Raw genomic sequence first — 13,465 nt, forward strand, 5'->3', positions numbered from 1 at the left:
GCCCATCGGGCCTGCACTGATCCTCAGAAAGAGCACCCCACCCAGGCCCACTCCTTCACCCTATCCCTGTAACCCTGCAACCCCAATTAACCTTTTGATAGTAAGGGGCAATTTGACATGGCCAATCTACCTAACCTGTACATCTTTGGACTGTGGGAGGAAACTGGAGCATCAGGAAGAAACCCACGCAGACACTGGGAGAATGTCCAAACTACACACAGACCAGTCACCCAAGGCCGGAATTGAACTTGTGTCCTTGGCACTGTGGGGCAGCCGTGCCAACTACTACGCCATCGTGCCACCCTCTTCTTGCAACTGGAGCACTCTGACTTGACAAATGGACAAGCCTGTGCCTAATGTTGACCTAAGCACTGGTAATGAGACTTTGTCGTAACAGTGATGACAATGCATGTTTAGTCCATGACAATGCTGTTTAGTAAGCAATATCAAAAGTTAACTTTGGCAGTGTCAGCAACTTTATGTAAATCTGTTCCCTTTCTAAACTGCACACAAATCTATTGTGCAATGCTCTCTCTTGAGATCCTCAAATTTCAATGAACCGACAGCTTTTTCAAGGCCATGATGAACTCTTCAGTATTCTCACTGGGTAACTGCTTCATTTTTCCAAAGCAAGAGTTCTCTGTAATCTCTAATGGCTTGGAACTGTAGCGCAGCTGAAGCTCATTCAAAATGTCTGATTTCCTTTTCCCTGCTATCTGAGTAGAAGTTGGATCATCATGATCTTTGGGGATATTGTTAGCTGTGCAAATCATCTCCAGCTGCTCCACAAATGTACCGAAAGGCTCTCGATCATGGCCATATTTGCCCAGATCCCCAATAATACCTGTTGAAGCAGCCGTCGTAAAAAATCAATTCACCCACGTGTACAAACAGCCTGTACTCCACGACAGGATTTTTTTAGCCTATTTCTCAACAAAAATATCTGAGTTCCTCCGTTGATTTATTGGAAGCTTTTCCAACCCAATTTGTTCGGCTAGGGAAATCCACAATTCCACTTTGTTGCCAGACTATGATACCTTTGCAAGACAGAAACACTGGTGTAAGCACATGGACTTCAAGTTCCCAACTGAGCTGGTTTATTCCAGTTTTCTGATTAACATACATAGGGTTACAAAAGGGTGCTATTACAGGCAAAGGCTGTTCTTCGCATTTTTTTAACTTGAGCAGTAATTCTTTATCGGATATTGGTGGCCCTTGACCTAAAGGGCATTTCGGGCCAGTTGCCTTTGAACAACTTATTACAGTTAGAAGTGCAGGACCAGTCATTTGGCTCTTTTATCTCTTCTGGTTTGACCATTTAGTTACATCGATCAAGTTTTGAACACAAAATTGTCCTCTGCTTGAAACTTTGAATGGAATGTTAACCTTGTTCTGTCTCATTTGGTTTCATTCCTACTTTATCTTTAGGGCTGATGTTAATAAATGCATCTGAATGCATAAATGCATCTCATAAGAGCAACTGAATTCTCACAAACTTTGTCCTTAGCACAAGAGGGTGTTTGGGTCCTTCAAGGTGAAAATGGCTCTGATTATACTTCAAAGTTTTACTGTTTAAACGCATAAGGCAAAACTCAAGTTGACCTATAGATCAGGTGCAAAGTTTGTTTATTTCAAATCAAACTATTTTTTTCTGTTTATAGTATTATGATAAGATGCAAATTATAACTGACTAGACAGTGCCAAAATATCTTCATGCGCTTTGTTATCTAGAAATACATGGAATCCCAATGTAACTTACAAGACTGGATATATTTTTTTGGATTTAATTTCATAAATATAACCAGATTTGGATAGTATCTGATTCACAAAAGTTATTTTCTGTTAAACGGTATTCTATCTTGTCCCTTTATTCTATTTCACAGCCACGTAACAATCTACCAGGATGTGTTTATAAGCCTCCATCTCCCCTGCCACGCAATGAAGATGAAGGTGATGAGGAGGAGGAGGAGGAAGAGGAGGAGATGGTTCTAGCAATGTATGACTTTGAAGCTTTAGAGACCCATGATCTAAATCTAGTTAAGGGTCAGGAATATGTTCTGTTGCAGAAATGTGATGTGCATTGGTGGAAAGCAAAAGATACAAACGGGTAAGTGTATGTTTCTTTTGATGCGCAGTGTGATCGAGCAGACCATAATTCTAGAGTAAATTGAGAGGTTCCATTGCTGTTAGTACAGAAACTGCTCAAAGCTTTACACATTAACCCAATCTGTGGCACTGAAAATTATCTTCCACTATTGTGTGGAGTTGCCATCCTTCCGATCTTGATCATGGAGATTTGGGAATTTAAAAGAACAATTTTCTCTTTCTAGCTGTTTTAAAATGTTTGTTTATTCTGATTTCTGTATCTGATTTGGCATTGAATTCCCTATTCTAAACTTTGCTTCCTGGTTCAGACAATGCTGTTTGTCAACAATTTTTCAACCTGATTAAGGAGATAAACAGTTGCTTAACCTGTTCACACAGGCACCTGAAACCCTGTAGAACAATTGCGCTTTTTGGGTTGTTGGCTGGAAGAAACTTGCAGTGCAAAAATCCATATAAGGTCTGTCGGCAAGAGTAATGAATGACAGTGCTGACCATGAAATTGGACCCGTCATCATTAGTTGTGTTGTGAAGTTGAGCACTTTAGACTCCTGATAGCTGGACGTGTCCTGAAATGTTAGATAGCTATCAATTAAAAGAAAGAAAGATGTACTACACTTTTTATCTGGCACTTTTCATGATCACCATTTAATTGGTTTAAGAATTTTAAATTTGATTGTTAATTTTAGTATTTGATCGTTCATAAGAGAATGTTAAGAATTAGGATTTTTCTGAATCTTTATGAAAAGCTTCTTGCCTCTTCCCATTCCAAACTGTGACTTCTTAAAAAAAAAAAAAAATTTTTAAAGCACCCGATTTATTTTTCCCAATTAAGGGGCAATTTTGTGTGTTCAATCCACCTACCCTGTACATCTTTGGGTTGTGGGGGCAAAACCCACACAAACATGGGGAGAATGTGCAAACTCCACACAGACAGTGACCCAGAGCCGGGATCAAACCTGGGACCTCGACGCCGTGAGACTGCAGTGCTACCACTGCGCCACCGTGCTGCCCTTCCAACTGTGACTTTTAACTGCATTGCATATTTGAGTATGTGACCAACAGATCATTGAATAATTACACAGAAATAGACAATTTGGCCCATTGACTTAAACAGCTGAAAATTACTATTCACATTGCTTCTTTGGCATTTCTATTCCCTCCTGGTAAAGCTTTAGTGGGAGATTAGGATATTCCCCAAGGAATTTCCAGGCCATACAGTTTGTCAAATAAAACAACTTGTGTAGCATTATAGATGTTGAAACAAATAAGGAAATATTAGGAGGAGTAATCAAAACTTGGTCAATGAGATATGTTCTAAGACTGATTTTAAAGGAGGAGTCTGGAGATAAAGAGCTGTCAGCATTTATGAAGGGATTCCTAGAGTGTGGCACCTCTGCGACTGAAAGGGAGTTGCCAGTGTGGGCAAAAGGAGTAGGAATGTGCAAGAGGCCAGGGTCAGAGTGTTACGATACAGGACCAGATGCCAATTTATATTAGAATCCGGATGAAGAATTCCAACAATTTTTCAATTTGTAAACTGTGGGGAAAGGATTTTACGCTCCAGAAGTCATCCCACTTTTTTAATATCAAAATAAACTTTATTATTAACACAGAAGTAACCACATTTACATCCAGAAAATAGTTTTTCAATTAATAGTCGAACAATTCTTAAAATAAAAGGAAACGTTTTAACTGCTAACTTGTATCTTCTCTATTTCCAATTCAGCACAAGCCATTACAAGTCAAAAGTTGCATGTAAATAATTTTAGCAAACGCAGGTATTCTTGTTGAACTCTTGTGTTGAGCCTTCTTGGAAACACTGCTTGGAGAGAGCGAGAGACCCTTTCAGAAACAAGCTGCAGATCCTTCTGTCTTGTCAGACTAAAAGATCTTACAGCCAAAGCTGCTTGCTATAGACCTGGTTCTTCCTATTAATTGCGTCACCTGTATCCCACTATGTTCCATGACCTGCTTAGCTGGAATTAAACATCACTCCCCCATAAATTGTCTACGCTCCAGGGAATCTCCAGAAATTATAACAATGTTTTATTAGGCATCTATCTGTAAACAGGTTAATGGTTAAAATTAATCATGTCCTCACCATTTATGACTGCTTAATTGCAGCTTCAGCAGACAGAGTCTGGATACCTTAACCTCGGTTCTTAATAACATTACTGCAACAGATATATAATACAATCGATATAAAATAGTTCCTTCATTCATCACAGGATTATTACCTTTCTGCTACAGAATGATGGAACAAAATAGAATTATGGTGAGGTGCCTGCTCATCAAGGTATTTAACTGCAAGGGTGAGAACTTTAAATTTGAAGTGTTGAGGGGGCAAAATCTAATGTTGGTCAGTGAGGGTAAGGGTGGTATATATAAGCAGGACTTTGCTGCAGGATAATATATGGGAAGCAGCTTTGGATGAAGTAAAGTATACAGAGGGTGGGTTCATGGGAAGCCAACATTGAAAGCATTGCAATAATCGAGTCTGGGTGTGACAAAGGCATGGATGAAAGTTTCAGAGTTTGATGGCATTTGGACTGAAGTTTTTGTGGAGGTGGGTGATCTGCAGGAGTAAGTAGATGGAGAAAAGAATTGCTGCAGGTGAATGATACGCAGGAGTAAGCAGATGGAGAAAAAACTCAGCTTTGTATCTAATAGCATAAAAGGATTCAAACAGCCTGACACACAGTGGCGGACTGGCCAGGGTGTCAGCTTGCCCGATGGCAAGTGGGCCCCTGATGAAGTGAGCCCCCTATATCAAATAAAAATGCAATAAAGAAACACAGACAATTGTTTTAGTAATAAAAAGGAATAAGAAAAAAAGAGAACAGGACACAAATAAGCAGTGCATGAAAAGGAACGAAGCAGGGGAGGTAGTGGAAGGATGTGGAATAGGGGGGCCCGGGTCGGGCATAATTAAGGAAATTCCATATTTTTAGCAAGAGTGTATGAATTTAAAGATAAAGTTACAATTCGTGATTTGAGATGGTCGGCAACTTCAAAGGATATCAAGCAGTAATCTAGGTTCAGCCGGTACATCGGTCCGGGGCCCGGAGAGCCAAGAAAGGACCCGTGAATCTTTGAAGGGCCCTTAAAAATTATAATTAATTAGATAAATAAATTTCCAACTTCTTTCCTGAGATTTGTATTCTAACTTAATAAAATATAATTGTTTTTAAAAAGAGCATTACCAAATAAAAATGCAATAAAGAAACAAACAAATAATCACTCAGTGTATGAAGGAACGAAGCAGTGTTAAACGGATATGAAAAGGAGTAGGTGGGGGTGGGTGGGTGGGGGGGGGGGGCCTGGTTCACCCGGGTCGGACATTGTTGGAAATCCACGTTTTCAGCAAGAGCGTGTGAATTTAAAGATAAAGTTACAGTTTGTGATTTGAGATGGTCGGCAACTTGAAAGGATATCAAGCAGTACATAGGGTCATGAGGTCACCGAAAAGGAGAAGCGGTACCTTTGACCGTGAATCATGAGGTCAAAGATATTGAAGTGATAAGCCATGATCGGTAAACTCAAAGGGCTGCGACTTGTAACACTACACTGGTATCAAACTGGACATGTTAACTTTGGTCGTGGGACCATTCTTAATATCTAACTATAGTCGGACCAAACTTCTAAGTTTCAACAGTTGTCTCAGTTGCTTGCTGGTGTGAACACTGGACAGTGGATTGTCTCCTCTTCTGAAGCTGCATAGGCCACAGTAGTATTGACTAATGAACATAGCCTATTGAAGTGTAAGTAAGTTATTTTATATTTTTTATCAAGTAGGGGTTTATCTGGCGTTCCTTCAAGTTATTCTTGCAATCATCAATATTCATTTTTCCCAATGTGGGCTATTTTTAATTAAGTTTTTATCTCAGGAATGTAACCCCTACCGGCATGGAAAAGAAAAAGCATAAATCTGGGTCACTAAAACGCAAAGAACAAAAAGAAGCAGAAAGGAAGGAATCAGCCAAGCGTTGCAGGCCTATTACAGAGTTTATAATACCACAAGCACAATCCACATCAATATCCAGTTCTGCAACAATAATCAAGAAGCAAGAAACAATGCTCATGGTGATGATGCAATGACATGCGAGTTACAAGAACAGAGAAGAGCTACTTTGAATGTAGAGACAAATACAAGTGCATCCATTACTAATCAACCCAGGCCCAATATTTCTTTTTGCTTCCTTGTTCCGGTATCTGTACTGCCTGTAGTTGCAACATCTGAACACATAGCTTCATCTAGTGACAGGGAATCAGATATTCCTTCAAGCATAAATGACTTGGTTTCTGAAGCACATCCTGTAAATGAACCTACACAAGAAAATGAAAGATCAATTACTGGAATCTTCCAATATCCATCACGAGCAAAGCTAAAACAGTTTTTTGCTGAACATCCACTTCAGCCACTTGATGATCTGCCATTTGATGCTCGTTTGTATGAGAGGAAAATTATGAATGACTCAGACCCAAGAAAATGGCTAACATATAACAAAGAAAATAGATGCTTATATTGTTCATACTTCTTAGCCTTTGAGTTTCCCAACACTTGTAATCCATCACCCTTTGTACGTGGCTTTAGTGACTACAGGCGTATTAGCCAGAGCTTGACTTTACATGAATCGACAACAACACATGTCAGAAATGCTCAGCAATATATCAGTGTGGTTAATGATGGCACCTTAGATAAATTTTTTGCAGCATCACTAATTAAAAGGAAAGAAGAAGTATTGAAGCAGAGAAGTATTGTCATGAGGATTATAGACATCATAAAGATGTTAGGCTAGCAAGCAGTTCCTTTTCGAGGTCGCAGAAATGAATCGACCTCCACTCTAGATAATGAGGTTCTGAATCATGGCAATTTTTTAGCTACAGTGCAGTTGATGGCAAAATATGACCCCATTATGGCAGCTCACGTTTCTGCAGTGCAAAACAAGTCTAAACAAAGAATCAAACGATCAGAGCAACAAGGAAAGGCTCAAAGTAAAGGCCGTGGTGGACTTGTTACATACCTGAGTAAAACAACTATAAACATGTTAATCAAAATTATGAAGAATATGATACAAGAAAGAATTAGTCATGAAGTTACTCAAGCAAAATATTATTCTATTCAGGTTGATTCAACACAAGATAATTCATCCATCGATCAGTTTAGCATTATTATTCGGTATGTGCTTAAAGGTATTATCTGTGAGTGACTACTTTCAGTTGTGCCAAGTAATGATGGTACAGGACAGGGACTTTTTGATCTATTGATTGAAACAATACAGCATCTTAAAATTGACCCCCAAAAATGTTTATCTGATAACACAGATGGCGCTGCAAGCTACCATGGCCGGTATAATGGTTTACAAAGTAAAATTGCTGATGTGGCTGATCAACATGTTCATATATGGTGCTATGCCCATGTCTTGAATTTGATGATAACTGAAACAACAAAATGTTGTGTGCCTGCAGTATCTTATTTCAATTTGCTACAGAATATAGCAACTTTTGTGAAAGCATCATACAAGAGAATGGCTGTATGGATAGAAGTTGTTGGAAAACATCTGGGACAAGAAAAAATGAAACGATTAAAGCTAATTGGTGAGACCAGATGGTCAGGAAAATCTAATGCAGCAACAACTATATTTGGACGTTTTGATGATGCCGCTGCCAGTACTTTTGTAAATCTATTGACATGCTTATCAATGATACAAGATTCAGAGAAGTTTGATGCAAAAACAAAACATGAAGCAAATGTTTTACTTCAAAGTCTTCTAAAGTTTGAAACCATATTGACAGTATTTACTTACTTGTATATATTTGAAACTACAACCCCGTTATCACGTTATCTACAGACAAGTGGTTTAGATATGTTTACTGCATGGAGTTTGGTAGATTCAGCTACAACAAAGGTGAAGGAACAGACAAGAACATTTGATAACGTTCACAGCAAGGCTTTGAAATTTGTAAATAAATGTAATGACAGGATTTCACAGATGAATATGGATGAAAATCAAACATTGGAAATTGATGTGTTGGAAACAGCATTGCCAGTTAAGAGGCAGAGGAAGAAGAAAAGAATGGCAGATGAGCTTATTGATGATGAAAGAAATTCCTCAGATTCTCTAGCTGATTTTCGAGTAAATGTGTTTAACCTAATAATGGATCGCATTGTCCAGTCACTAGAATCACGCTTTGTACAACACAAACAGTTGTATAAAGATTTGTCCTGCTTGGACCCAGCAAAGTTTAAAACTATTGCAGAGAAGGGCCTTGAAGGTGAAGCATTGGAAGGTATTATTAAGCTGTTTTCACAAATCAGCAAAGATCAAGTAATATTGGAATTGTTTTCTTTTGCTTCAAACTTTGATGTATTAAAGCTATTGTTTAATGATGGTGAGAATATGGATTCCAGTTGCAACAATTGTAAAATTTGCAGCACTTGCCCATCGTGTGTACTAAAAATTCTGGCATCCAATAGACTTCATGACAAGGCATATGATAACCTTTATGAACTTTATAAAGTCATCTGCACACTATCAGTTACTCAAGTCCAATGTGAGAGGACATTTTCAAAGCTAAAGATCATAAAGACAAGGTTAAGAAATTCGCTGTCTGAGGAGAATTTGGAATCATACATGTTGCTATCCATTGAAAAGGAATTGTTAGATGAATTGGATGCAGAAGCAATTATTGGCAGATTCGCACAATCATCTAGCGAACACAAGCGATTGCTCTTAATATAGTGGACTGCATGCAATGCTCTATTGTGCTTTTGAACTATCTGTTAATGTGTAAATTGTGCAGTAAACTAATTAAAAATATCAACCAATTACTTAAAATTAAAATAAATAAATAAGTAATTCAATTATAACATTCTGTATTTACATTTGGTATCTACTGCCAGTACTATGTACAGTACATGTACACTGTAATTGCTCAGAAATACACATTTTTTCCACAAAAACTTTAATTGTACCCTTTTTTCCAAATGTTTTTTGAAAATTTTATTTATTCGTTATGAAAATTAAATGATAGTATTGTAGTTGTGGGTGGGCCCCCTTTGTCTCCTGGCAACCAATATTTTTAGACCCAGTCCGCCACTGCTGACACAGTGACTGAATTGAATTGATGAACTGTATCTACAGGGTTTGTGGTGGAAGGCTGAAAGTGTTGTCTTCAGTTTTACTGTTGCTTAGCTGGAGGAAATGACTGAATAAATTGTTATAGCCACTCCAAAGAATTCCCCCCTCGCTGGGGCCTACGTTATTGGTCTCTTGGGTGTCAAAGTGACGACTAGATGGAAATGAATGTGCTTCATTTGTTAGAATCTTTGAGAACTCCTGAGAAGTGTTCAGTGATCCTGTCATGGCTTTGGCCCTTTCAAGCAAAATGGATGGTGTCGTTCTCCTGAGGTTCTTTAGTAACCCTGGACATTGCTCACTTGTGATTATGCTGTTGGCAATTTGTTGTTGTCTTTTGTCCTGCGCAACTCATCTGTTATCTTGCTCTAGCAAAAACCATGTAAACTGATTTTGTGATGTGTGTCTGTGCACAGTTTGCTCCTTTTTATGTGCAATTATCCTTGTGCTTATGGGAGGAGAGGGTATTTTTGACTCCCCTTGGCTTTAATAAAAATAAATTTCTAGTACCCAATTCATTTTTCCAATTCAGGGGCAATTTAGCGTGGCCAATCCACCTAGCCTGCACATCTTTGGGTTGTGGGGGCGAAACCCACACAAACACTGGGAGAATGTGCAAACTCGGACAGTGACCCAGAGCCAGGATCAAACTTGGGACCTCTGCGCCATGAGGCTTTTTAACAGTGAAGACAAGTGGAGCTACAGCAGGGTGATGAGCATTTGGTTGGCATGGGGTTTAGTGGTTGGGTTAGTTAAGTCCTTACTGAGATTGAGGATAGTCCTCCAATTAGAGCTAATTGTACTGGAATTTTTATTTAGCTTTTTGTTATTTTGAATTTAAGAGTCCGTGCCTATCTCCGTCAATGACTTGGGCAGATTATGCATCCTAGGGAGGGTGGTGTTTCTTCTGGCTTATCTTTGAGGTCGATGTTCTTAAGAAATGAATAGTGGTGCATGCCGAGGTGGTCTCTGTTAATACTCGATTGAATTGCTGAATGTTCTTAGGCCAAGACCGCCATTTTTTCCTGAAGGATTTTTTCTTCTTCTCTTCATCTAGATGAGGAATGTGCTGTTCAGTGGGGTGGTGCACTGCCCTAGATGTGGTTGAGAGGGTGCAGGACTGGTTGGGTATTGATTTTGGTGTGCTGGAGGTCCTGAGGGAACTGATTTTTGTATGTCAGAGGATGCTAGGCAAGGCCAGTCCTGGTGCTATGGTTGGTGTCCTTCTGTCCCCTGGAGCTTAGGATGTCCCTTCTGAAAGGCATTTATTAGCGACACCCTGAGAGGATTTTTCTCTGCATGAGGACCTGGGGTTGAGTTGAGTCCTGCTGCCCCCCTTATGGTCAGGATGCTGTTCTATTTGAAAGAGCCGTCTTTCCTTTCTCATTTTGGTGCTTTTCCCTTGAGGATGTTTTTCTTCTTCTTTCCATCCGGTTGAGCAAAGTTCTGCTTTAAATCTTGGTTCGGTAGTCCACGGGGAGTTCCTTTTATTGTACCAGCGGGGAGGGTGTCGTGACGATTTTTCTTCTCTTCGGTGATGGGGTCTGGCGTAATTATTTTTTTAGTAGCAATGGGGGAGATGCATTGCTCTGAGTGTGGTTGAGGAGGTGCAGAAGTGGCTAGCAATGTCCCTTCTCAAAGTCACTCATTAGGGACATCCTGAGAGGGACTTAGGGTTGAGCGAAGTTTGGCACAGTGGGGTATTGGTTAGTGCTGCTGCCTCACAGTACCAGGAATCGGGTTCAAATCTAGCCTTGGGTGACTGTATGTGTGGAGCTTGCATGTTCTCACTATGTCTGTATGGGTTTCCTCCGATGCTCCACTTCTCTCCCACTGTTCAGATGTGCAGGTTAGGTAGATTAGCCATGATAAATTTCCCTTTAGCGTCCAGGGATGTGCAGGTCAGGTTCGGGGGTTATAGGGCCTAGGTGGTGTCCTCTCTGAGGGTCGGTGCAGATTTGATGGGCTGAATGCCCACCTCCTGCACTGTAGGGATTCTATGGTTATATATGTCAGTTTGCTTTTTTTATATTTTTATTAAACTTTTGTCATTTAATACAAAAAAATACAAGCAACAGGAAACTAAAAAAGAAAATAATAAACAAATCTATGCAATCCCCCCTTAATAACGATATGCAGAAGAACAGGTAGTATTGAAGCATGGGGGCTGCAGAAAGAATTAAACAGGCTTGGAGAGTGGGCAAAGTGTCCGATGGAATACAATGTGGAAAAGTGTGAAGTTATGCACTTTGGTAGAAAGAATGGAGGCACAGACTATTTTCTAAATGGGAAAGACTTAGGAAATCAGAGCACAAAGGGATTTATGAGTCCTAGTTCAAGATTCGCTTAAGGTTAACATGCAGGTTCAGTCGGCAGCTAAGAAGGCAAATGCAATGTTGGCATTCATGTCAAGAGGGCTAGAATATAAGAGCAGGAATTTACTTCTGAGGCTGGATAATGCTCTGGTCAGACCCCATTTGGAGTATTGTGATCAGTTTTGGCCCCCATATCTAAGTCAGGATGTGTTGGCCTTGGAAAGGGTCCAGAAGAGGTTCACAAGAATCATGCCCGTAATGAAGGACATCATATGAGTAGAAGTTGAGGACTCTGGGTCTGCACTCATTGGAGTTTAGAAGGATGAGGGGGGGAGGATCTTGTTGAAACTTAGAGGATACTGAGAGACCTGGATAGAGTGAACATGGAGAAGATGTTTCCATAAGTAGAAAAGACTAGACTGAAGGGACGATCCTTAAAACTGAGATAAGGAGGAATTTCTTCAGCCAGGGGTTGGTGAAGCTGTGGAACTCTTTGCTGCAGAAAGCTGTGGAGGCCAAATCACTGAGTGTCTTTCAGACAGATATAGATAGGTTCTTGATTGATTAGGGGTTATGGGGAGAATGCAGGAGAATGGGGATGAGAAAAATATCAACTATGACTGAATGATGGAGCAGACTCGATGTGCTGAATTGCCTAATTCTGCTTCTATGTCTTATATCTTGTGGTCTAAAACAAGCTGTCCCACCCCATCCCCCACCATTGGCCCCTCAAGCAGCTAACAATGACCAATTCCTTGAAATGTAATATAAACGGTTGCCATCTCCAGTAGAACCCTTCAATTGACACCCTCACGGTATATTGGACCACCTTGAAGTGAAAAAAGCCCCTGAGCCATGCTGAGGCACTCGGTGGTACTGCCAGCCTCCAACTCAACAGGACTTGCCTCCGAGCAACCAACAAAGTGAAGGTAAGGACATCTGCCCTCCCGTACCCGTCCGCAGCTCCTGTTCATCCGAGACCCCAAATATATGACCGGGTTCCAGCTGAATGTTCAGCCGACATGGTGCAGAAAGAACATAGAACATAGAACAGTACAGCACAGAACAGGCCCTTCGGCCCTCAATGTTGTGCCGAGCCATGATCACCCTACTCAAACCCACGTATCCACCCTATACCCAAAAACATGGGACAAGACCAGAATGTGTGCTTGTGATTAGAACAACGCTCGCACCTAGAGAAAAAAACTACACATTCTGGCATTAGTAAGGTGCACCCTAAACACTCACCCCAAATATATGACCGGGTTCCAGCTGAATGTTCAGCCGACATGGTGCAGAAAGAACATAGAACATAGAACAGTACAGCACAGAACAGGCCCTTCGGCCCTCAATGTTGTGCCGAGCCATGATCACCCTACTCAAACCCACGTATCCACCCTATACCCAAAAACATGGGACAAGACCAGAATGTGTGCTTGTGATTAGAACAACGCTCGCACCTAGAGAAAAAAACTACACATTCTGGCATTAGTAAGGTGCACCCTAAACACTCGCTTGAGCTGGATCAGGCTCAGCCTTGCACATGATGTCATGACCTTCACCCTGTGAAGGGCCTTGCTCCACACCTCCTCCAATATAGGCCCCAGCTACTCCTACCATTTGGTCACCCCTTCCACCTGGACCAAAATCCTTCCATTTCGGCTGGACGTTATACCGTCTTCTGATCCCGAACAGGAAAGGATCTCTCCAACAGGGATGATGGCGGCGCCACTGGGAATGCCGGAAACATACGTCAAAACAAAATATTTTATCTGGACGTACCTAAACGAGTCTGAGCAAAAGAGTCTGAATTTCTCTTTCAATTCTTCCAGGCTGACAAACCGCCTCTCCAGGAATAGATCACTCACTCACTCTATACAGCCCCTTCCCCTTCCACACGCAAAT

General features: G+C 40.6%; 1 protein-coding gene across 2 annotated transcripts in view; it reads left to right on the forward strand.

Moving 5' to 3' along the window:
• The window catches only part of tec (tec protein tyrosine kinase), a 229,430-nt gene that overhangs the window by 129,962 nt on the left and 86,003 nt on the right, over positions 1-13,465 (forward strand). For both annotated transcript variants that reach the window (XM_038791237.1, XM_038791236.1), the window contains exon 7: positions 1,884-2,107. In XM_038791237.1, coding sequence (XP_038647165.1) covers positions 1,884-2,107 — 224 coding nt within the window. The remainder of the gene's footprint in view (positions 1-1,883; positions 2,108-13,465) is intronic.

This window comes from Scyliorhinus canicula, chromosome 3 (assembly GCF_902713615.1).
Source record: "Scyliorhinus canicula chromosome 3, sScyCan1.1, whole genome shotgun sequence".
Taxonomy (NCBI): domain Eukaryota; kingdom Metazoa; phylum Chordata; class Chondrichthyes; order Carcharhiniformes; family Scyliorhinidae; genus Scyliorhinus; species Scyliorhinus canicula.